Consider the following 26,512-nt stretch of genomic DNA (forward strand, 5'->3'; position numbering starts at 1 on the left):
TAGGTGTGCCCGGTGTTCTTTGTTTTTTTTTTTCCTTCCATATCACCATGGGTACAGAAAATGGCCACTTTGTCGTGCGCGTCTCAAGGGCAGTTTTCAAATTCAAAGAAAATTAGGAGCTTTGCGTGATAGAAAACACGCTCACGCTCTTCCGAGATTTGCTTACAACCAGCGGTACATGGTGTATATAAATAGCTCGCCGTTATTTCGCGGCGCATACATGACGTGACGGGTCAATCACGAGGCATCGACGATTTTTGACGAAAAATTCACCTCTTGTGACCAACTTTGTTTTCGTTAGCGGAGAAAGACGAAGACGACGGTCTGAACGGTCGCGTTTTTCATGTTCTCCGCTACCAAGGATTTATCGGCCATGGGCCGAGGTGTTGCTCAGGCTTCAGCCAGCGGCAATGACTACCGTGTTGTACTGCCTCGCCTTCCCACCGGTAAGCTGGTTGTGGATTCGATTTTTCTACATGCGGACTTAGCTGGTCGCCCTTACCGGGTTCAAGACTTCAGAGATGCTCTTCGGGAGATTATCGACTTGAAGGAAATAAGCTCGATAGGTCAATTCCAAATGTCACATGTTTGGATGGTCACGTGCAAGTCAACGCTAACGAAAACAAAGTTGGTCACAAGAGGTGAATTTTTCGTCAAAAATCGTCGATGCCTCGTGATTGACCCGGAGCCTACGGAAGTAAAGATGAAACTTATGTGGCTTCCTGAGCACTTGGAAGACGCCTATATTCGCGAGGCACTGCAAGTGTTTGGGAAGGTCAAGACAATATCAAAAGAAAGCTGGAAAGTAGCGGACATGGAGCAAATGCAGACGCTAAACCGTGATGTTGTTTTGTCCCTTGCCGATGGAGTCCGTGTTGGCGACGTTCCCCACATTCTTTATGTCTGTGGAGTGCAAAGCCTCGTCCTGATCCCTGGCCGCCCACCACTTTGTCTTCGGTGTAGTAAGGTTGGACACATCCGTCGAAATTGCAGGACTCCTCGCTGCGACGACTGTCGACGCTTCGGCCATTCCGCTGAGGACTGTGTTGTGACATACGCTAACAAACTGAGGCAGCGTACGCAACAGCCAGATGATAGCCTACAAGAGCATATCATGGATGCCACCGAGGTTCTGGATGCAACAGGAGACACACCGTCAACTTCAGATTCTGCTGGCTCCTCCAAGAAGGATCCAGAAGTGACAAGAAATTCAATTGCTGTTGACACAGTTGCAACTTCTGAGTGCAAAGAACCAGGTGCATCTTGCAAGCAGCTGATCCAAAATAGCTCCGAACAGCCTCAAGCACAAGGAAAAGTCCCCACGAAGAATGACGCTGCGCTGACCCAAAATGGCACCGAAGAGCCTCTAGCACAGGAAAGAGACCTTAGGAAGGATCCTGCTGAAGTTGCTTCACCTGCTTGCGCTGCAGCTCCGCAGCAGCCTTTTCATCATGGTGTGGCGTTAGATGAAGATATGCAGGCTTCTGTGGATACGACAGTACCCAAACGCCGCGCGACGTACAGCTCGGATTCAAGCAAGGAGAGTGACCCAGCGACAGTCAGTAGGAAGTCACGCCGTCGCCGAACGTCCCCGCACCATGGGAAGTGTCGGCGATCCCGATCTAGGAGGCCTGAGGGGGGTTCAAGGGAAGCCTCACCATCAACCCTCAGGACTGATCACATGGGACAATAAGCGCAATAGAAGGTAGTCATCATGGCGCAATCTGAGCGACTTATCTTTGCAACCTTGAACGTACGTGGCCTTAGGTCTTCGCAGAAACAGGCGCAGCTCCGTAGACTTTTTAAACGAAAGCGTCTCGACTTTGTCGCCATCCAGGAGACAAAGATCGAGAGTGACGAAGAGACTGAGAGGGCCCTGCGGCCTTTTCTGTCTGAGTACAACGTGTGTGTTTCACATGCAAAAGGTTTATCTGCGGGCTGTTGGCTGTTCCTGAGAAAGAGCCTACCCTGTTCAGCAATCAGTACTAGTGTTGATAACGAGGGCAGATATATATGCTGTGATTTTTTGTTGCAAGGAGCGCCGTGGCGAATTATCAATCTATATGCGTTTAATGAGGTTTCGAAACGACTTGATTTATTCAAAAATATGTCTAATTTAATTGACTCCGACAGATGCACTGTACTAATGGGTGACTTCAACTGTGTATGTGACGCTAATGATCGTAACAATCTTAATGGCAGGCGAGACAGGAGTGGTGAGCTTTTATCCGGTATTGTAGATAACGCGGGGCTAATTGACATTGGTGTTTCGAACCGTGTAACGGCATATACAAGAGTTCAGGGATGTTCTTATGCTCGCCTTGATCGGATTTATATGTCCTCATCGCTCCTCTCTCGTAAAATATCCTGTAGCACTGAAGCAGTGTCGTTCTCAGATCACTGTATTGTTATTGCTCAAATTGGTGAAAACCGTCATAAACAATTCCGCCCACAGTGGGCCCTTTGGAAGATGAACTCAAAGCTTCTCTGCGATCAGGAATTCGTGAATCGCGTCCAGACGACAATGAGGCAATCTTTTTCGATTGGTTTGCACATATTTGCTGCTTGGGAGCTTTTTAAACAAGAAGTCCGTGTTATAGCTATAGAAACTGGAGCCGTTAAGTCTTACTATAAAAAGTATGAAGAAAAGGCACTCCTTAAAAGTCTGTGCAATCTTTATGAAATGGAATGCGAAATGCCGGGAACGTACATTAATGAAATCGAAAATATTAAATGTCAACTTCAAAGATATGATGCAGCCCGCTACAAAGGAGCGCGTATTCGATCTAGAAACCAACGCACCTTGAATTCCGAGCAACCGACGCGTCAAGCTTTACTGGATGAACAACGCCATGCAATTTCTAAACTAATTCCAGACTTATACTCTAACGGTGTCCTGATAACAGATACAAGAGACATCACTTTGAAGTTCGAAAAGTACTATGAAAGTTTATTTAGTTCTCTTTCTGATGATCCTGACGTTCACCTGAAGGCTAGTTTTGTTTCCCTCTTGAGCCCCTTGAAAGACGATGACTGTGCAGCCATCAATGGACCCATTACGATAAAGGAAATTGAGCAGGCAATTGACAACTTACCTTTATCGAAAACACCTGGCCCTGATGGCATCTCAGCTGAATTTTACAAAGCTTTTAAAAAAACGCTATCTCCCATATTGCTGGACATCTTTGAAATAAGTTATGACATGGAGACACTCCCGCGATCTTTTTGCAAAAGCCACGCTGTTTTAATACCGAAAACCTCTGACAAGGAAAAGCTTCGCTCCGTCGAAGGTTACAGGCCAATATCGCTGTCAAATGTGGACTACAAAATTTTTGCGAAAGTATTATCAAATAGATTGCAATTTGCGATGTCGATTCTCATTGGGTCTCATCAGACATGTGGAATTAGGGGCCGATCTATACAAAACAATATACACGTTGCTCGAACAGTTCTTCAGTTCTGTTATGGTTATCAAAAACAGCTTGCAATGCTACAGGTAGACCTTGCAAAAGCCTTTGATCGTGTTAGTCATTCGTTCCTCTTTTCTCTACTTGAGCATGCCAATGTTGGCACAGTCGTGCTTAAAGGTGTTAAACTTTGTTATAATGAATGCTCAACTCGTCTCATTGTTAATGGTCAACTCTCGAAACCTGTTTCTATTTGCTCTTCGGTGAAACAGGGATGCCCGATGTCACCACTTCTGTTTGCACTTTATCTAGAGCCGCTGTGCTTAAGCATAATACAGTCCAGTTGTATTCGCGGCTTTAGTATATTAGGCAGTGAAGTTAAAGTATTAGCTTATGCAGACGATGTCGCTTTCTTTTGCACAGATAAACCAAGTGTAGAAAATGTGGTATCTACAATTGAAAAGTTTGGCGTTGTATCAGGAGCGCGTTTAAATGCCTCTAAGAGTTTAGGACTATGATTTGGCTCGTGGGGTACCACGCCGAATCAGTTCGCAGGGATTAATTGGACACGAATCCCGCCAAAATACCTCGGAGTACCACTGGACGCGTATAGATTCAGTGCGCATTACTGGAAGGAGCGCGTTCCTAAGCTTGAACGACAGGCCCAGACATTTGTTCCCCATCGACTTTCAATATTCGGGAGAGCTGAAGCTTGCAATTCTTTCCTAGCAACAAAGCTTTACTACGTATTACAACTTATCCATTGCGCGAGATTTTATATACAACGCTTTCATCGAATTTTTGCTACTTTCATATGGTCTTCGACTTTTGAGCCCATGCGTCGTGGCAACATTTTCAGGCCAGTTAGTGAGGGTGGGTTGGGATTAGTACATCTTTATCTATGGCAAACAGTTTCACGGTTCTTCTTATTTCGAGACAATTCCCACCCCGTAATCCGTTCATTCTTGCAGGTTACACTTGTTGATTGCTTGCCAGACTTAGTTGTTTCATCAAACTTCTCCGAACGCCCGTGTTTGTGGGGATTCATGCAGGAAGTTTACCTCGCAGTTCGGTTCCTTAAAGCTCGCTTTTCCATGGAATACCTGTACACAGTCTCGCGCAAGGTACTATGTAAGGATTTACTAACTATGCTCTTCCCGCCTCCATTGTACCGTTCATTGTACTCCGATCTTTCAGGCCACGATGTGTTGAAACGTGTGCGCAAAATGTATATTCCTCCTAATTCAAAAACATTTTTCTATAAACTCCACTCTGAAACACTTCCGGTAAGCACATGGTTGAAAAGAAAAGGTATTTTTGTCTCTTCTGTTAACTGCCGTCTATGTGATGTGCCGGAAACAATAGAACATTGCTTTATTAGCTGCAAAGACGCTATTCTGTTCTGGGATGTCCTTCAGAGAGCACTGAAGAAGCGTTTTGTCGTCAATTCTCACACCATACGTTATCTTATACCAACATCGCTTGATGAAGTGCCATATGACATGTTTTTCCTCATGGGTATGCATAGCTTATGGAAGACACGTATGCAGGACCGTAACGCAGAGCCCACCATTTCTTCAAGCATGCACTTCATTCGCATGACTATTCAGCTAAAGGACATTTATGATGACCTGGACTTTAGACCGGACTGGTACCCCCTCTTGGTGAGGTGCTCGGCCTCACCACCTTTCTAGTATAACACGATGTGAAGAACTCTCACCGTTCTACTGCACGTTGTGTTAGCCATCGAGTGTGCACTTAGTAACGCTTGAGCGCATATTGTCGCTATGTGATTGTACCTTTGCTTGCTTTATTTGTGCTATTATTGTGCACTGTAATACTAAGTGTGATAAATACCATGAAAAAAAAAAATGACGTGTGGTTGAGTTGTCTAACACAGTGCGCTTGGGAGCGCGGGGTTGCTGGTTCGAATCCGCGGTCCGGTACTTCAGAATTTTTTCTTCTGCTTTATTTTTCTTTGTGTCTTTTTTATATATACACATACATATACATATGCAAGGCATGACGGCGACGGCAAAAATCAGCCGAGAGTGTCCATATAATTGCTGTCGCAATAAAATCACGCTATATCCACGAAGTGAATGATGATTGAGGACCTGGCTCGGAGAAGATCGGGAAAACCCGTGAATCTTCTGTAGAAGTCATCTACCATCATATGAAGACGTGACAAACGTTGTTATATATATATATATATATATATATATATATATATATATATATATATATATATATATATATATATATATATATATATATACAATGTTTTATTAATTTACAACTTTGATGAACTTTATGCACAAATTAATTTACAATTATATACACATTAATGAAGTATATATACAAGAAATATCTAAGAGCGTCGGATTCTCCATTGTCGTCACTTGCAGACGCAACGCTCCTAATATTCTTTCAATTTGAAAACTTCCCTCGAGATGCGCACGACAAAGTGGCCATAAAAATAGCTGTCCGACGCTCGCCTGGTTGTCGACCACGTTCCCCGCTCGCCCTGTGAGAATTAACGGCCAGTCTAGAGGGAAGACACGACGCGCGTGGCGTTCCTTTTCGCGTTCCACGACGCTTTGAATGGGTGGATGCAGGTTACGGCGCGGGACTTCGCCCCAGCCTAAAGGGGTACTGACAGTATTTCGCGGCCGAGATAGCCTGCGGGATCGATTCCGGTGAACATGCATGCGTATATCTGCAAATACCAACAGCGAATATAGCTTGGAAGTTATTTTAAATGAATTTTGAAGTTTGCGTGAGCGATCGACATCCTCGCGCTACTGACACCCTCAAAGGGGACGACCCTTAGGGGCCCCTGCTTCCCTCACGTGACCGCGCTGCAACAAGTTATGATGACGTCATAGCCGCCATGTTTTTTTTTTTTTTTGCCGCGTTTGCTCTGGTTTGCTCCAGCAGCCTACTTCTCGGCGGCTGCTCGCGAACCGTACGCTGCCACTGTACGTACGCGAAAATGCACGACACAGCGACGAGCGACGCGACGTAGATCGTTTTCGCGCAAGCGGTCGCTTGGATGGGCAAACCCCATTCGCGCCACGGCCACGGAGCCACGGCTTCGGCGAGCGATCTCCACTGTTGCTGGCATGAGGGCGTTTACTCGAACCAAAAGTGGCCCGTCGTCTGCGGTATGCAATGTAAAATAATCATTGTTTTGCAGCATTTTTTTTCGATCCCATCACTGCTGCTACGTGCCGCCAAGCCGCTTCACAGACGGCGCGGGACTTGTAGTTCCCGTCCCTGAGTTCAAGTCCCGTCGTAACGCACGTTCGCGTTCAACAACGTCAACGTTGCACTCGTCGCCGTTGGCCAGATGAACGCTGTTGTTGATGCGCGTCGATAAGAAAGTGGCGGCGATCAGCAATACGCCACTGATGCATCTTGTTCCGGTGTGTTGCTATTGGCTGCTTGAGCACAGCACTTCCGGGCGACGAGCGACGGATTCCAAATCTGAAAAGCCGAGCGATCGCGCGAAATCGACCATGCGACACGTTGCGCGAACGGCTCGTTTCGTCGCTCATAGCATCGCTCGTCGCTGTCGCGTGCATTTTCGCACATATGGGGTTTGGCCTTTCCACTATGTGGTGATAGTTGCACCCGGAGGCTAGTCGTTTCTGACACCTAAACTGGCACTGGTCGGTAATGAGGAGCCTGTAATTAATTATCTGTCGCACGCTGCAGCAAACGATGTGCCGTGTTGCTAACAGGCCCCCAACAAAAAATTGCAGCAAAAAAACGCGAGGCCAAAATTTTCGTGTCAGCACCCCTTTAAGAACCTGGCGAGCCAGCTCCTAAAATCAGCCGAGAGTGTCCATATAATTGCTATCGCAATAATAAATGCGTTTCACACTTATAACAAAAATATAGCTTGTCAAGATCACAACACACAATGAACACTTACAAAAGCGGTTGAGATTTCTATTCAAAACATCCAGTATAATGTTATTTCACTTATATATATAAAGATAAATAAATGTATATCACAATGATGTTAATAATGACTCGCCTGGCTCACTTTGCAAGTCCTCAGCAGTACAAAAAAGCTCACAACACACAATGAACTCTTGCAACAGCGGTTGAGATTTCTACAGTATAAGCTTGGTGAAGTTCACCAAACATATTCAAAACAATCAGCGTAATGTTATTCCTCTTATATAAAGATAAATGAATGTATAGGAGGTATGCACTTGACGTCATCTGCGAGGAGCGCTAGCGGCGGGGTCGCCATTTTGCAGGTCCGAGCACTCGCCGCACGCGCAAGACACTCGCAGCACGTGCTTGAGGGTTTTTTTTTTTTAATGTAGTTCGGAAGGGAAACGTAGGAAGCCATCAGAAGAGCGCGAAGCATTGTGCTAGAGAGGCTGGAAAGCTATGGGAGCATAGATTTCGCCTTCGCCGCAGGTCTGCATGGCCGTGCCAGACCCGGTGGCGGTAGCGACATCGCGAGATGAAAGCATGACTGATGCCGAGTGACAAGTTTGGTCGGCTCAGTTAGCGCCCCTCTTCAGCATGCGCTGGACCTTATTTCTTTGTAACGCACGCGCTCATGCTGATTGAACTGATCGTTTGAGCGGTTACCTGCGTAGATGCGGTGCTGGCGTTCTGCGCAATTGAGAGGACATTTCGATGTCACCACTGTGCACACACCGTGTTATATGTATGTACATCTGTTTTTGTGCGGCTTCTAACACGACTATTACTGCGGTACAGTTTGAGCTTTCATTTGCAAGTCATGGAAAGATCACATAGTGGCGTAAAACCATTTTTCCCTCGCCTCATCCAAGCCGCATCAAAAGTGCGGCGGCTTCTGTATAGCCCCCGGCGATGCCTCGGTGGCGAGCGCCGCGGTGCAAAAGAGGAGCCGGTCACGCCCGTCTCTGAAATTACGCTCTCTCGTGTGATTGGGACGACCGGTGAGAAACCTGCCGGCACGCAATCTTGGAGGCCATGCTCCACGCGCCGCAGTTTTCAAGAAGAAAAAAATGATACATAAGTGTGTTGGGTTGTGCGCAGTCGACACTTGCAGCGCGCTGCTCAAACACAAAGAAGTAACAACTGTGACAGTTGTTAGTTCGCACTCGTCCTGTCTATACCAGTGCATTCTTTTCAAGCGTCCTTCTGTGTGTTGAAGTAGCGTGCTACATGTGTCGAGCTGTGACAGTTGTTCGTTCGCGCTCGTCTTGCCTGTGTCCTTTTCGTGCGTTCTTCGTGCTTGAGCGGCGCGCTGCAAGTATTGAGTTGCTTGCCGTTCTTCGTGTGACATTCTAATTTCTTGCTATCGCATCCATATTGCTTCGCCCTCGCCGCGAAACTGTGACTTTTTTTCCAATGCAGTTCTGTAAAACGGAACCATGTGCGCTTGCGCAGAATTATTGTTTCTGAAATGGGGAGCTTGTCAGGTCGACGCCGATTTGCCACATTAAGGAGGTCGCATTGTCGATATGAGAGTGCACTACTCAGGAAATTCAAGGATTTTCGAGGACGGGCAAAAACTCATGACTTTCAAGGGCCTTGAAAACACATTTTTCAAATTCAAGGGTTTTCAAGGATTTCAAGGACCTGTATACGCACCCTGCCCGGGGAAGACATATCGAAAGAGAGGGGGGGGGGGGGGCAGTGTAAAAGCGTGCACTCTTGGAGCAGAGCTTCCGACGTTCGGCGACGAGTATGGAGAGGATGAATAAGCAACTGTCTGCCGCAAAAGAAGCGGCGCGGCTAGAGAAACTGTGGGAAGCTGCTCGAACATGGCCCCAACGACGACGTGCCGATCCCGAGTTCCGAGCAAAGGAAGCCGAGGCTAGGCGACAGCGAAGAGCCGAAGACCCCGAGTTTCGATATAGGGAGGTGGCGTCACGACGCTAGGACAATTGAGGCTCAGAGGAAAACTGCTTGGCCGAACAGCACCGAAGACAATCTGATCCTGGCTTGCGAGTCTGGAAAACTTCGGTCGCCGAGAAAGAGTGGCTACAGCTGGAGCCGACGGACAGTTTAGTGGCATCACATTGCCACCACATTGGAAGCTTTACACGACCCACTAGTTACGGAATTCGCGTTGTGTGACGCCCTGTAATTATTTAACTCTCCCACCACGCTTTATAACATACGTTAACGTGAGAAAGAAAGAGAGAGAGGGGGAATTAACTTTATTGAGAGCTTGAGGAAGACCCGAGCCTGATGGGCTTCTTCGGCAACCAATAGAAGTGCACTTGGGAGGAACCCACTATACGCTATAAATAGGGCTCCGTGTTTTCGGTGTTTATATACTTCTTGAAAATCGGCGGGTGTTTATATTTTTGGCAGAAATTCGGCGTTTATCGGAGTTATTTTCTCTGAAATTCTCCGAAATTCGGAGTTTTGCATAATTCTCAAAGCCCCAAAATTTTAGATCAATTCATATCTGAATACTAAAATATCAAAACACACGAAGCACATTTTATTATTTTTTTGGAAGGTTTGAATGCACAAAAACAGATATGCACAAGCGAAATACTTTAACACAAAACACCTGTATTTGTGCGTATAACAACCTTAGCTTAAAGCTTATTGTAAAACACGCAAGCATACTTTGTGAGGTTGCTGTCAGTGATCGAAGCGCGCTTCTTTCGATTGACGACTCTCAGCTTTGAAAATGCCCTTTCAGCGTTAGCGCGCTGTAAACCACTTTGCGCCCTGAAGGGGGTTTCAAGCAAGCAAAACACCCTTTTGCCTAACCAAAATTTGCAAAAATTAGAGTTTAGATTAAAAGATATGCCTCTTTTAGGGCTGTCTACAAGCGTACCATAAATTTACGCCTATTCTCTTAATGTTTAATGTTCATTTATACGGAGCAGGAATATCTACGCCGGCACTGAACGGCGGCTTAAAGGAGTACTGACACGATTTTGAGACATCGCAAAAGGGACATTTTCCGTTTCCTTGGTATGCAGTGTCAACGCTATCCACACATCGGTGTCGAAGAATACGTATAAACTATTTTAATTTGACTTTGAAGTTTTCGTCGCTGAGCGTCTGCAAGCCAGCCCCGCTGCAATGGACATTATCCCGAGTCCCGACGAGTCAAGACAGTTCCCACGAGTTTGCGAGTTTTGCGTCCTGCATGCAGCCTAAATCGTAGAAATCACTGTGAGGGTCACTGGACGACAGTTCACTCATCGTTGTTTATGTGCACCACGAGCAGATGACGGATTTGCCTCTAGTACGTCGCGAGTTTCTGCATCCCCGTGACGTCATACTGACATGAAACGTCACTGAGAAGCCGCCCCCTCGATATCGAAACCGAAAGTGTCTTTTTAATGTAGCGGTAATTAAAATATATACGATGTATTCCCAGGCACCACAATACTCGTTTTAGGTTTCTCGACACTAGTATTTTTATTTAGAGCAACAATCGGAAATTTTTTTAAATTCGTGTCAGTACTCCTTTAAACCAGATAGTCAGTGCAAGGCTGTGTAGCACCAGCGCTCCGTCCATGTGGTATTTTACAATACGCTCTGTTGTGTGTACGGTTTGGTGCGTGCGTGCACCTTCTATGCTGATGCCATCTGTAATTACATGTTCCCTGACTGGTAGATTTTATTTTTCAAATTTTTCACTGATAAGGGTGTTTAGGCCATTAGAAACATTCCATGATAAGGGTCTTAGGCCAGTGGCAACACCCTGTGGCATGGGTGTTTTCATACGTGAAGACACCCTTTTCCTAGGGTGTAAGGGTGTTAGTTATAGACACGGCAAAACCCCCTTAAGGGTGTAGAGTGGTTTACTGTGCGCTAGAAACAGGAAGCGCCAGAAGACGCAGCGCGCAGCGAGAAAGCACTGGCCACTGGACATTGTGAAGTCTCCAAAACGACAGGGGTTCAACAACGTTACATATTTCGTAGCACTGATAGTTCGCAAAAACACTCAGGAGCCGGCTCATGTCGACAGTTTCGAGAAGCACTAATTGAAAAATAGGCGCATGGGTTTGGAACGCGCAGGGCAGCTCATGCTTCACATTTGGATTCAGGGGCGTAGCCAAGGGGGGGGGGGGGGTTGGGGGGGGTTCAAACCCCCCTCCGAAATTTTTAAATTTTGCTTGCGTATATATACACGCGCACATACAAACGCACGCACGCACGAACATACATAAAGCATGGTTGAACCCCCCCCCCCCCCGAAAAAAATTTCTGGCTACACCCCTGTTTGGATTCACAGTTTGAACACAGTACCAAAACGATTCTTTGCTGTACTGGAGTTGATCGCACAGGTTCCTCTTAGATGTCTGTCTCCATTTTTCGGCGACAGCAGCGTAGTACCGTGAATGTCTGCGACACTCATTAAGCAGTCATTCTCGTCAAGGAGGTGGAACAGACTTGTGAAATCGAATGCGAAGACCCCGGTTGGATCACGCCATTGTCTGATCTGCGTGCGAACGAACCCCCAGTATGGGATAAACTTTGTGTACCAGTGTACTCTCTGCCTCAAGTCCCTTAATGATTGAGAGCACGACACACGAATTGGTCTTCAGAAACCTAATCTTAACGAGCAAGTCGGGTACAGCTTCAGGCGATGAAATAAGACTCTTGAGCTTCTCACACTTCGTTCCCTTGGCTTTGTCGCTTTCCAAGAAAGACAAAATGGCGCGCCAGTAGTCCAAAATATTTTCTAGAGCTCCATAAAACGAGAACCACCTCAACGGACATACGGTTTTCAGCGACTTCAAGTACGCACCCATGGCCAAGCACACAAGACGAAACTTACGGCGCAGCTCCCGCGACCATTTCAACAGGGCAGGAAAGTGCACAACAAAATCTTGAACTACGTTAAACGAGCTCGTCCTGATTCCATCCTCCAGAGCATTGTTGAGTGGGTGGCACGGATCTTTGAAGTGAAGCGCCTTGAATTCGGGGTTAGAGAGTTGCAAGTCCTTGTGAAGCTTCTGCATGTATAGGAAGCTGAGTTGGAGCACAATATAACTGCGTCGCCTAATACAGCTACGCGCGGTAAACTTTAAATCGGTCCAACCAGAAGATGTATCAATGAGCGCTTAGAACTTGCCTTTTCGATAAAGAACGGAACCAGTATAATAAAAAGTTGGGCGAGTTATGCTGGTCCATGTCATATTGGCCCTGAAATCGGAGTTTATCGGATAAATCCGAATTGACAAAAATTTTACCGGCGAATGTTTATCGGATTTTTTCGGATAAAACCGAAAACACGGAGCCCTAGTTATAAATCATCATAATTTTTGTGAAGTAGGGAAGCAGACACTATGCAATTTTCCGTCATTCTGCGGAGCACCATGGTACCCGCTAAACACCCGTAAGGCGTTATGTGCACTTTGCTGATGCTGTGGCTGATGACGATAAAGAATTATGGCAGAGCCCTTTGTAATGGGTTGGAAGCATTCAACAACCCACTCGTTGCGCAATTTGCATTGTGTGACGCCTGGTTACAGAATTCGCGTTGTGTGACGCCCTGGCTGTTATTTGACTCTTCTCCACACTACATTACATATGTTCATGTGGTTCATTCCCGGCATGAGGCCTGTAAGGGTCTTTTTGCAACGCAGTTTCAAGCACCGGCATGGCTCTGACAAACAAATATATACCGAACAAAGGACAAAATAATAATAAAAAATGAAAATTGCTTCATCTGTAGAAGGCTTTCTACTTGATGAAGCCATTCAGGTACATCTTGCTGGACCTTTTGTGTTTCCACAAATGAACATATTGATTCAAAGAAGTAGTGTCGAACCGGACGTGCATTAATATCAGCATGGCGCACCGCCATTCTTGACTGCCACATCCGTTGCTACTTACACAACAGGCAAATTGACGAGCGCCAAGCACCCGCGTCCTAGCATAGCGCACCAATCTAAAATAGAGGTCGGCCCACGCCCGTGTTCCGACCAAGCCCGGGTGGCGTTGGCAGAAGATAAACAGGCGACGTCGGGCCAGGCGCGCTGGCCAACTCGCTGCCGACTTGGTCGATGGCCAGTCACGACTGCTTCCCAACTCGTTGCCAACCGTCGGCCACTGGCCGTGTCCCCTTGGGCAGGAAAAGCCCCGACCGTCTTTAACGACCATGAAAAGACGCGAGGGGGGGAGGGGGTGTTGCGCGAGCAGCAACTTTGAACTTTGACTCTAAAGGCGCAGTAGCGATCGCTGGCGCGCGCGCTATCTCGACAGCCATCACAGCGGGCGGCTCGTGCTGCGTCCTCAACGCGAAGTGACTATGCGGAGTGCATCTCACCCTGGAGCGGCCGTATCCTCTTACACCAGCGTTTTGTAGTTACGCGAGATCAGATACAAAACAGGTAGCTGCCAGCCTCACTTCGTATAACACTACAATTTGTTGCTATCGCATTCATTGCTTCGCCCTTGCGGTGAAACTGACTTTTTTCTGTTCCTCGTGGATGGGAAAACCTAAAAGGGCGAGCGATATGGGGGTTAGAATTTCGTGGTTAATTTAAGACCGCCACTCTGTCTTTTGTTTTTACGACCAAGCAAGGATATATAGTTATGCTGATGCTGACGGTTTCATGCTTGCAGGAATGTGCAGTAGTAAGCGCAAGCATGATGGGGTAGGTTCTGTACACACCCTGACGACATGCTCGATCTGGAAGTTCTAGAGCAGGAGTAATTGACCTACCTTGCTGGGTGTGTTGTTCGGTGCATCAAAAATAGTTTGGCCTGTCAGACTGTCGAACTACAATCTCTTACGAGGCTAATGCTCGCAAGCTTCAACAACTCAAAATTAGGGGTGTGCGAATAATGAAATTTAATCCCGAATCGAATTCGAATCGACTATAGTGCCGAATAGTGGCCAAAAATATCGAATATCGAATAGTATATTTACACGAAATGTGTACTGCCAGTTACGGCAAGACAAAGGAAAAAATCAGGGACGGTATACGGCGTGCTGACAGCTTCGTTACGCACTTGCTCGGTAGTGGCTTTTGCTTAAGCTTTTATGGGCGTGCAGGCATGTTGATAGAAGAGCCGCTATTTCAGTCAGCAGCGGCGCTCCTCACATCCTAACCGAGGGCGGTACGGTAGCTAGTTTTCTTTCCCCACGGTCGAGCAATAAGGCTCATCTGACAACGGTAATGTTGTGCTTCATCGCCGTGGGTGCTCCGGGCCCAAAAGTCTTCGGGCGCCCGTTCACAGCAGCGTCTTAACTCCGCGTGGGAACGAAGGGAATTTTTGAACTAGTGGTGCGTTGCGGCAGTGGCGACTGCCCAGCGCGAACAAATTTTTATATGCAAAGCCAATCACCGAGGGTTTCGCAGGCCAAAGTCAGGTTGTATTACGGCGCTTGCGGCATACGCCACCGAACTACACAAGAAGTCCGTGCCTTCGTTTCGGGAGGCAGTTGTGAAGGACTTGACAGTTTTCTCTGTGTTTTTCTACGTGCGGAAATGACATAATCTCCTTTAATATCAACATGCGCTCGCTTTCGAACCAGCTGTGAAAGTTTAACGAACGGTGACGTTAGCGTTAGTTAGCCACCCTACCCTAACCAAGTTGCACAGTTGGCCTTTGTCGCGTTTTAGATATTTGTCCTATCGATTTATTCGAAACTTCGAATACTAGCTATTCGAAAGGCGAATCGAATTATTCGATTAAGAATTATTCGATTGGAATTCGAAACTCGAATATTCGCACGCCCCTACTAAAAAGTTACACGAAATACAAAATGACACTTGCCATTCCCTCCGCAGCAGTTTTGCAGCTTGTTGAGCTTTCAGAGGCATACTTTAGGACAGGGCCGTAACTAAGGGGGGGGGTTGAGGGGGTTCTGACACCCCCCGAAATATTTTCATGCTTTAACTTTTCGGATGGCACTAAAATACTTTCACGTTTTCACAGCGACCACTAGCTGCCAAAGTTGGCCGTTCTACACAAAAACACCCCCCGAAAAAAATTCCTGGGTACGGCCCTGCTTTAGGAAGAATGATTTAGACCTCCTAAACAACAAAGTTAGCATTCCAGCATTCCAGGAGAAAGTAGTGGCACCTCTGTTTACTGCTAATTGTATTCCGCCATGCCATGAATTACCCAGGATTGTGCAGTTGTTTCTGCGAACGAGGACGCACATTCTAGTAAAAAAATCCAATGCTGAAGCAGAGCGCAAACGACTGGCTTCAAGAAAGTCTGGTAGCAGGAGTATTGCAATGAGGTACGCAGTTACAAACGTGCAATAATTTTGTTTCGTATGTATATAGTAAAAAAATGTGCAATGATGTAATGTGCAATATGCTTTATTTTATGTGTATTTTTATGTATCAGCAATTCAGAAAAAGTGTTTCTACCTCTTTTACGTAATTATCACGCAACGTGCAATGATTCTTCTGTTTCGATGTTTTTTTCTTATTATGTATGTAGTTGTGATTATGAAGGAGTGCCTTTACTTTTATATAACGCTTACAAATGTGCGATGATGTAATGTGCAATGATCGTTTTGTTTCAATGTTTAATCTTATGTGGAAATTTTGTCAACTAGAAAGAGCGCTTTTGATTCGCTAGAATAATTGTGTTTTCTTTGTTTCAAATAACTATAAATGTGTGGTCGATGAAATTAAGAACAGTTATTTGCATCTGGAGGCTTCATTAGTGAGGGAGGGACCTGTTCTCACCCAGTTAGTGACGAACGCGGGAAGGTGCGTTCGCGAGCTTACCGTAGTCAATTAACGAAGAAAAATGTCCATGCTCTACTGTGAACAAAAGAGCGTATTTTAGCAATAGGAATACCAGCATGACACCTCATAAACTGAGCACACTGAGAGAGTCTCCAGAGCTAGGTGCACGAGGCGCGCGCGATGGAACCAAAAAGATATTTACCTGAGGGGGCAACAGAAGCGCGTGAACCCAGTTGGAAATTTATTAAAAGAATGCACGCCAGGAGTATTTAGCAAATAATGCCTCCTCCGTGTTGTGGGTTCATAATTTGATGTAGCCTCTGATTTTCCGAAATGCGTCTTGTAAACAAACACTACGGTATCCGAAAAGAAAAACGGCAGCTGTAAGACTATGGTCCCTTAGTAAGACGATTGCGTTGAACGTAGCTGTTCTGCATCTTGTTTGGCGAACGATGCATCATACACTTAACTTAAATACAATGCGCAAATGCTAGGTTTTTCACGTTGTCAAAACAGGTCCCAGATCCAGAAAGCTGTTATATATATATATATATATATATATATATATATATATATATATATATATATATATATATATATATATATATGTGCCGGCACCAGTGTGCGATTTGCTGCTTATAAAACGCGAGATGATAGCTAAGGTACCGACCAACCAGAGACTATTTTACTACACATCTTACGCACGAACAGCTGTGTGAATCTGCGCGCAGGATTGTCGCGTTTCCAAGCACGTACAAGCAAGCGCTTCAACGCGCCGCATGCAGGCTGGGCGCGCCATGCGAGTCTCGGCGAAAGTGACGGGCGAGGAGGAAACGGCGCCGAGAGGAGGACTTTGCGCTACCTATGAAAAATATAGGGATCTTAGCGCGCATTAGAGTCACTAGAAATTTTCCAGTGACTCTAGCGCGCATCAGGAAGCAGCGCCCTCAAACAGGCTCACTGTGAGGCAGCAAGCCCATGGCCTCCGAGATAAGCCGGCGGCGCGCCGTTGCTACGGCGCGCCACCGGCTAATCTCGGAGGCTATGTCAAGCCTACGCTCCCACCTAAAGTCCCTAGATTTTTCCCTGCTCTGATCGGACCCAAAAGAGTTAGCCGCTAGCCTTACTTCGTATAACATTCCAATTTGTTGCTATATCGCATTCATTGTTTCGCCCTTGCGGCGAAACCGTGATTATTTTTTTTTTTCGTACGTGCGGCTTCGAATGTGCAAAAGAATGAAGATTCGAACGTGAAAACGTTTGGTAGTTGTTCGCAAAAAAAAAAAAAAATCTAAGCCTGAATTATACGAACGCAACGAAAAAAAAAACCAATTCTGACAAATAACTATGTTCGCGTAAATGTGCAAATTGCAATAAAATATATGCAAGCTGATTCAAGTTCATGTTTTAGTGAAAATAATAAACCATGCAGTTTGCACAACTAAGCTTCTTTGTGTATGCAGTGAGTCGTAGATGTTTTCTGCCTCGATGTACTGCTCGAGGAAGGTAAAGAGCCGATACGAAATGTTTATCGGTTACACGCATCCTTTCGCAAGCCTGCGTCGGCAGAAAGTCATAACAAGGAAGCGCAATGCCAGATTACGATTCAGCAACGACGAAAGACCTTGTTCGAACGAATATCGATCGCGAACCCGTGTACGGTACTCAGTTGAAGAAAACAAAATGGCGGCATAGCGTTGCACGTGGCACCGCATTGCTCTCGAAGCACCCACTACCACACGCGCGAACGCGTTCGATCCCATAATCATTGAACGAGTGAAGTCCACGTATGGTAACACGAAATTACTATGTTTAGCAAGAGCTCACCGAGCTGGTCACAAAAAAATGACACCATCTCCCGCTAAAGGGGACCATGAGGCGATGCTAAGCCGGAGCACTTGCACGATCGCGTTCCATTGGCGTTCGTTGGGCATGCTACCGACCTCGCATCGTGGAACGCGATGAGGAACACTACGCGCGTCGTGTCTTCTCTCTAGCCTGGCCGTTAATTCTCACAGGGCGAGCGGGGAACGCGATCGACAGGCGCGCGAGGGGGGCAGCGTAGGAGAGGAGAGAGAGGGGACGCGCATGCGCTCATCGCGGCATTGCGCAGGAGAGAATTTCGGCATATCGAGCCCGCATTTCAGAGGAGTCAACCGAAGCAAGCGCTGGACTGAAAGCGCGCAGCGCACTATTACTTGAAGAAGAGGAGACTAGAGGAGGAGAGCACCGCGAGAGCAGAAGCGAGAACGCAGGAGAAGCGCAAGCAGGTGCTGGGAGAGAAGTGGAGAGAGTAACGCGCAGCTGTTGGGGAGAGGGAAGGAGGAGAGCTGCGCATGCGTAATGTGAGTGCGGACGCCAAGGTCAACGCCGCGGGACATACCCCCGAGCAAGAGATGCTTCGCATCTAAAACGGTTTCTCATCCTCTAAACCTTATCCCATGAACCGCTATCATTCTATATCCCAGCAAACGCTGGTCAGTCTGTTAAATGAAAGTGGGCTAGGAGACGCGAATATATGACAAACAACGTTTTGTCAGCAGCTGCAGGCCTTGTACAAACTGGATAATCTTTGTTATAATTGATTACCTAATCAGTCGAATATTTGCTTGATTGCGCGAACCCAAATGTTAAATTGTGCATCCAATCTGGTAACATCGCCCATTCAAGTTGCCAGCTCGCTGCATTTATTCTAATAATTTCTTCCCCATTTCCGGAAGATGCGAAGAGAGCGCGCATAGGCATGCGCACAAGGGGTGTGCGGCCGCCCCCTCTAATCCTCTCAGGGGGGCGCCAAATTTGCCCCACCCTTTATTCAGTCGGACCATGCAGGTTTTTCACGATAGTGGCGGCCAAGGACCCGTGATGCTGCATTCCAAGAACTGCTCACTTCCCACTTTTACCACCGGAAAGCCGGGGGCAGGCCATTGCGAGAAGCCCGTTATCACTCCATTTTCATTTTTTGCATCATTCATTGCAAAGCTTGTTCTCTTTCAGACTCAACCAATGGGGGGAGGAGGAGGTGCGTGCGCGATAGCAGCGCTCTCGAAAGTATCGAGTCTCGAACGAACTTTACTCAATGACAGACTCTAAGAAAGAGAAAAAGTGGTGATTAAGGCAGTGGTACGGCTGCTGCTAAGTGACTAGATAAATCACTGTATCCAGTGTTGTAAATATAATGCTCAAACAATCGTTCCAGCATTGCTAGCATGCTCTTGCATGACACTGTAGATAATGAGCATGTACGGCCAACTCGAAGCAAAAAATAAGGCATTTTTATTGATTGCTGCAGTTCCACCACTGTGTTGGCGCTTCTACGCAGCCATCATGTCAACCATTTAGTGTCGACCTTGAAAACACTCTTGCGAGAGCTGCTAATGTGTGGGTCCACACTCACTTCGCATTCTTGTCGAGTTTATTTGACCAACTTTGAAACGCAGGAAAAACTGCTATGAGAAACGCAGCATGCTGAGAACTATTGAATATCGTTTTCAAATGCAACAGACAATTTCGCATTCAATCTTCTGCAACTATGTAGGTATTAATTCAAATAATTATTTAATTTGTTAGTTAATATCGGAATTTCTTCTCCGGTTTACACAAGGTAGCTACAAATGAAACACTGCTGGTGCCATCCTCGTGTCTCAAAGCTATATTTTTCCAATAGTTTGGCCCACATTAGCCGCAGGAACTCTTGGCAGCAATATTTGCTTCAGTTATGTGGATGTAATTTACGTAGATATCTTACTTAGTTGGTGATGTTTATCACGAGCACCTTGTTGAATTCAAATGTTAAAACATGGGAATATCTCAAAAGACGAGTGTAAAGAGACAACATGACCTACTGCCAAAACCACAGCCTCTCTTCTGTGAGATATTTTGATGCATGCTAGGTGTTCAGAAAAAAATGTCACGCAACTTCAGAAAGGTGAATGGAGGATCTCACATTAAGCAGTGGGGCCAGTTCACTACAAGCAATATTTCATTAGTGATAATCTCGTGGTCTCTGCAAAAGATTGTGAGCCTGGCCATAGCGATATCATGCAAGGGAACTTTTATGTCAAGTTTGGCTGCCACTTGAAACCCTGAATGTTTGTTTACAATGCAGTTTTTAGGATGAGACGGTGCAAAGGTGTGAGCACGAGAGTGAAGTGTCATCAGAAGTGGCGCAGGGGAGGCACGCAGGATGCCCTCACCCCCTCCCAGTCTTCGGAATAATTCCTACTATGGCTGGGCACTTCCATGGTAAGCAAGTGACTGCTGCACCCTACTTTCTCGTCCACTTCAAGCACTTGCAGTTCCCCTGCAAAGAGTAGTAGCAACAATACCACTGCATCAAGCACATTTCAGCTTAGTGAACCTGCAAGTGGCATACTAGTTTGGAGACCTCTTGGGAATTCAGCGGGCCGAAATCTTGCTGCACACCAATAGAACTCAATATTTTGCTCCAGTATAGTAAGAATAATGACAGTCAAGTCATGAGTGAAAAACATTAAATTCTGAGATTGTATATCCCAAAACCATAATAAAAGGCACACCGTTGAAGTGAACTTCACATAGATCCAATTTTGACCAGCTGGAGTTCTTGAATAAGCACCTACATCTAAGCATGCAAGTGCTTTTGCATTTCACCCCTATTGAAATGAACCCAGTGCCTTAGTCTTAGAAATACAATGCCATAGTCACTAAGCTACCACGGTAGGTAGCCATGAGAGAACAGCTTCTCAATGAGCTACCCCTTATACTGCCTCAGTGAAATTGACAGCAAAAAAATCTTGCAAGTGCAGGCATCACTTAATACACATGTTTATTTAACCAAGAATGCTTGCACAGTGACCAAAAGTATTACTGCACAAGTCATCCCTTCCCGACACTGCAAAGCCAGAATAGCACAATCTGCACATAATATAGAACAAAACACAGTCGCAACAACAAAGCTCTGAGCAGCTAAATGCAACCTCTAATGATAAAATGACTCATTAACAGAACAGTTTGACATTAAATCATGCATCAAATGGCAGGCTAATTTTATATGAATGCTTCCCTTCCCAACAAAGAACAGAAGCACTCAACAAAGATTCAGGTTTCTGATAAAGCAGTTACAACCAATAGCTTTGCTATCAATGCTAAAAGTTAACGGTCAAGAAATTAAAATAAATGCTCTTATAAATAAATGAAGTACAGAGCAAACATAACAATCCTCTCACAAGAATTAACACAACAGACAAGAAAAAAAAAGTGACTAGAAGTGTATGACAGCTCTTGTATCAAAAGCGACCAAGAAAAGCAGAATCCAATTGCACATATCATAAATGCATATAAAAATAATATAATTCTTTAACTTGGAATGTCAATTAAAAAAAAAAGATATCAAGCAATATGAAGAAAAAAAAAAATCCTGAGAGTGTCTTTTTTAAGGGAACCTTTCCCTTTACTCAAATAGCAACAGAAGGCAGAATTCGCGAGTTCTGTGCAATGAACAAAATGAAAAGAAAAGTTGACACAGTTCCCCTCTTCTGCATATGTAGGTAGTACCTGCTTAAGGGTCAAAAGTTGCCTATAAAAGAATATAATCTATCAGTCAAATGAAAGGAAATTTAACAGCTGAGCACAATTTAGTAACTGAATTGCTCGCTAAAAGTACCAACACATTGTAGAACAAATGCCTTTTGAGGTCAGTGTAAAAAGCATTTGCACTATAATACATTGCATGGAATAAAAATACACTATTAACTCAATATGCTTCACAAAATAAAACATGAAAGGACTTTAATCATAGACACAACTCCATGACCTACATAACATTTGATGAGCAGGCTGTTTTTCAAGACATTTTCCTTAACAATTCCACAAAACAAGCCTACCTACATCGGTAGGTAGATCATGAAAGTTCTTAACTCATGGAAAGCACCATATTCAAGAATGTGCCCCCCACTGAGGTGTACTTTGTTTACTCCTAAGCCACCCGTGCACAAAACCATGCCACATAATGTGCACACACACACCAGCTCTGTAGGTACAACACAGCATACAAAATCTTCAGACTGTACAACAGTGAAAAAAGTGGACAGCAATTCTCTTTATTAACATTCACCAAGGCTGCCGTAACCTGTTACGATTCAAGACCAGTTCCTCGCACAACAGCATAACACTGCCTTGAGAATGGCTCTCTTCCAGTACCAAGCGTGGCAATCACATGAAGAGAACTTGCTAAAGAGATTACTGAAGATTGAAGTCCAAAGTCCCATTGCTTCCAGTTACATTTCATTAACCAGGGTGCATAAAGAAATACAAGAGAAAAGAAAGGTATGAAAGACCAGCTGCAAGAACTACACCTACAGAGCACACATTGCTTTCATTCAGGGTCGCTGAAGTGCTCCTTTAATGTGCACAACCAGAAATTTTGAGGGGAAGGTTGCTGGGTGGCTCAAATGTCGCAGGATGGCTCCACTGTGGTGCCCTTTCACACAATGCCCACAGAGTAGGTGCCAGAACATGCATCTACCTTCTCAGAACGCTCAAGGGCTCTCAACAGTTTCGGTCTTCTTCAGTCGACTTCTTCCCAATGGCATCGGGGTTGGCCAGGGGGTCCAGGTCAGCAAACAGATTAAACCAGGCAGACATGTCTCTCTTATCCTGCACCAGCATAGTGCAATCAAGTAAAGACAAGGTAGTGCCATGCACCAGCACCTTTGGCCATTGTGCCTGCTTCAAAGCGTTACATGCCATCAGCTAACATCTATAACAGACCCATTTCTAGAATGAACTTGCACCAAACTTCTCAGGTTGGATGGACTCATTTCTAATTTTGACTATCAGAAATAATGCTAGTGAAGATTTACAAAAATTGAAAGAAAGGAGATGATAGTATGCACAGCCACATACTCTTGCTTTTCAACTTATTAAATGTACCCTTTCAAAATGTTGACAGCGCATAGAACGATTAGGAGGGGACGAGACAACAGAGGTAAAGAGCGCTGACTTCCAACTAGTCTTCATTTCGATAAGAAGTGCATATATACATGGCAAGGGAGAGGGCGCTAGACAAGAAAAGAAAAAGGATGTACAGGTGCTGCCATCGTTGCATCATCATCTCCAATACAGTGCGCATGTAAAACCCCTTCCTTTAGGGGCCTTTGAGGTATCATAAATAAATAAATATCACCACGTGTGCCCTAAAGCCCAGCCAGGTAATCAATTTCTTGATCAGCTTCAAAAATCAGCTTCAATAACTTCGCGAGTTAGCTGAACCCTCAGCTATTGAAGCTGATCTGATACATAAGCTACGAGATAAGTGCGTTAGTGCTCCCTCTATTGCGCTTCCAAATCAAGAAATTGATTACCTGGCTGGCCTTTAAGGCACACGTGGTGATATACGCGCTGTATCGGAGATGATGAGGCAACGATGGCAGCACCTATACATCCTTTCTTTTCTTTACTTTTCTTGTCTGGCGCCCTCTCCCTTGCCATGTATATATGCACTTCTTATCGAAATAAAGACTAGTTAGAAGTCAGCGCTCTTTACCTCTGTTGTCTCATTCCTTCCTAATCATTCTATGTGCTGTTAACATTTTGAAATGAATCCTCACCAACTTGCCCAGGCGTCAACCCTTGCAATTAAATGTACAGCATGTGTCCACTCTTCACCTCCACTACGTAAAAATTCTTGGGCAAATGCACGTGATTTTGCTTTTGAGTAAGAATGCACAGACATATATGTTCTAAATTATTGTACAAAATTTCAGTTCAAAGTACACACTGCGAAAAAACTTATGAAAGTTTGTGTCACATGATTTGGAGCAAATTCTTATTTTGAGAAAAACGTAAACAAAGATTTCAGAGCTTGCAAAAGGTGTGCATCCCCCTTGTGGCCGTTTTTAGAGGTTTAAAAACAATTAGAAACACAAAGTTATATTTAATGACATCCTCTTATGTAAAAGTCAAAATAAAATTTATAAAGTATTTTGAATATCATTAATATAGACGAAACAACACTTTTGAAACCAATGCAATGTGGTTTCGGTTTAACTATATAAGCAGGGAGTATGGAAAACTTGCTGTAGCTCGCACACTAATGATGATAGGAGGATAAATTTTGTTGCAAGATATTTTTGAATGTTTGGGCATGCACAAAAAACAAAAAACTAAAATTAGACCTCGCAAAAAAAATTTGACTTTTGAAGGTGGCCTACCACCTTAAAGAAGTTTTGCAGATTTTTAACTAACCTGGAACAATGCAACCAACATATGTCTAAGCCATCTCGGCATTTACTCAAACGTGTGGATAAGCACTGCAGCTAAGCTAGACAACATGGAAAGGACTTAGTAAGTGGCACGCCCTTTTCCTCGTGCCCGTCCTCGTGTTTTCTTGCCTTCGTCCCGTGTTTGCACAGTGAAGTCCTTCTCTGAGACATGTACCAATGAGCCCACCTTTCACTGCTTGTTCAGAAAGGGCTTTCATGAAGCTCCTTATGTGAGGCTTACGCTATGCTTAATGGACAATGAACCCAGTAAGGTGGTTTTATCTCCTTGAACAGGCAGAAAAAAAGTGCATTTGTCTGAACTGGCATGGTAAATTCCACCACTTTTTTCACTTTTTTTGAGAAAAGCTCTGTATTCAGCATCAAAAACTTGCCTTGGTGGTTGGACTAAAAATATGCACGATACTTCATTTGAAAGCTCTATGTATTAGCTGAACATTGGCAAAGTTATAAAAGGGTATTATTTTTTTAACTTGAGAAATATTTTTTTGAAATTTTGTATCTCCACCAGCTTTTCGCCGACGTAACTCAAGCGGCATGAAGCACTCACAACGGCAATCTTCAGTCCATGCCCACTGACCTGGGATGCAGACGTCAAACATGGTGCTGTCTATAAAGCAACCCCATTTCCTTTCCATTGCTTTATAGACAGTACCATGTTTGACGTCTGCATCCCAGGTCAGTGGGCATGGACTGAAGATTGCCGTTGTGAGTGCTTCATGCCGCTTGAGTTACGTCGGCGAAAAGCTGGTGGAGATACAAAATTTCAAAAAAATATTTTTCAAGTTAAAAAATAATACCCTTTTATAACTTTGCCAATGTTCAGCTAATACATAGAGCTTTCAAATGAAGTATCGTGCATATTTTTAGTCCAACCACCAAGGCAAGTTTTTGATGCTGAATACAGAGCTTTTCTCAAAAAAAGTGAAATTTGCAATTTTTTTTCAGACAATCTGCTACACCTTCAGCGATTAAATTATTTTTCTTTTGTAGTACGTCGAACAGGCCACCAGTACATAATTCATTTCTACCCTTTGAGTTTGCCTTGTTCCAGTAAAAAAATATCAAACTTTGCAACTTTATTCAATTTTGCTCGTGCGAAAAGCCCTCGAAGAATCGATATACATAAATAAGTCATTATTTTTACAGTTACATCACATCATTAGCTTGCCAGAAATACCATTTTATCGAGTGCATCCTATAAACATCCTTTGAAAAAAATTGTTGTTTGATGCCCTTTAGCTCAGTCGCCGAAAAACTACAGACTCTCACAAACAGTCGGGAAAATTTTTGGCAACAGAAATAAACGAGCAGAACAAGTTTCGAACTTCAAGAAAAGCGTGGAAATTTTTTCAGCCATATTAGTGGTGGTCGGAAAAACGCTGGATGATTTGGCATGAACTGACCCTTTGACAGAGAGTAAACACACCTCCTTGGATATTGTGAGCTTTGCAATACATGTCTTTGTGCATTGCTACTCTGATAAGTTCATGAGACATAGTCTTCATTTTAAAAGGCAGGAGCACCAGATTTTTGTGAAAAACTAGCATAAAAAATCAAGACAGCGACAAAAGAATGGAGACAAAGATATAACTCTTGATTTTTTGCACTAATTTCTCTTCTGTAATGCAAGGCCAACTAGCCCAACAATTAATTATTCTTTTATGTAAAAGGCTGGTTAGCACAGGGAAGGCTGGAATGATGCCTGCAGAACACACCTTCTTGAGATTCGGTCTACTCATGGGTCCTGGTGTTGACTGGGCTTTCTGTGTAGTCACAGCAGCAGGCCCCTGACACACAGGCTTAATGGGCTCCAAGCTCTGGACTAGGGCTTCAGCTGGTATGCCTGCATGTTTTGCCATTAACTGCTCGCAATCACGATCTATCAGCTTGAGGATGACATTTGCTAAAACACAGTGGAACTAGTCACACACACAAACAGAATGTCTTGCACTGCCACTGCGCAGTTCACAGACATGCAAAGACACATTACAAACAAAAGTGGCTGAAATACCAGTGTTGTTACAATGGTTTACAGCACAGACTACAATAGCAAATGGTGAGTAGGTTCCTGATGCCTGCTTTTACTGGAAAGCTGCACGGCAGTATTAAGTTCACCAAAGAAGGGCCAAATTTTAATATAGAATGGTACACTTTAGACGAATGTGACCAATGGGATATTGTT

General features: G+C 44.7%; 2 protein-coding genes across 7 annotated transcripts in view; one reads left to right on the forward strand and one right to left on the reverse strand.

Annotated features, from left to right (window-relative positions):
- Positions 1-305: 305 nt before the first annotated feature.
- Positions 306-1,693, forward strand: LOC125757522 (uncharacterized). The gene has a single exon (XM_049413104.1). The coding sequence runs from the start codon at positions 344-346 to the stop codon at positions 1,691-1,693; it is 1,350 nt and encodes a 449-aa protein (XP_049269061.1). The 5' UTR covers positions 306-343.
- Positions 1,694-19,319: 17,626 nt separating this feature from the next.
- LOC119379344 (islet cell autoantigen 1) overlaps positions 19,320-26,512 on the reverse strand; it is a 77,599-nt gene continuing 70,406 nt past the window's right edge. For 5 of the 6 annotated variants that reach the window (XM_037648628.2, XM_037648635.2, XM_037648629.2 and 2 more), the window contains 2 exons: positions 26,046-26,173; positions 20,868-22,702 (listed from right to left, as the gene is read on the reverse strand). In XM_037648628.2, the coding sequence (XP_037504556.1) occupies positions 22,595-22,702; positions 26,046-26,173 (236 nt within the window). In that variant the 3' untranslated portion in view covers positions 20,868-22,594. Of the gene's footprint in view, positions 20,370-20,867; positions 22,703-26,045; positions 26,174-26,512 lie in introns of those variants that run through there. The other variant, XM_037648631.2, reaches the window with a different exon arrangement.

The sequence above is a fragment of the Rhipicephalus sanguineus genome, chromosome 1 (genome assembly GCF_013339695.2).
Source record: "Rhipicephalus sanguineus isolate Rsan-2018 chromosome 1, BIME_Rsan_1.4, whole genome shotgun sequence".
NCBI classification, from domain to species: domain Eukaryota; kingdom Metazoa; phylum Arthropoda; class Arachnida; order Ixodida; family Ixodidae; genus Rhipicephalus; species Rhipicephalus sanguineus.

Excerpts from the sequence above, each read along its gene's own strand:
- LOC125757522 (XM_049413104.1), top strand. The coding sequence starts at position 344 with ATGTTCTCCGCTACCAAGGATTTATCGGCCATGGGCCGAGGTGTTGCT.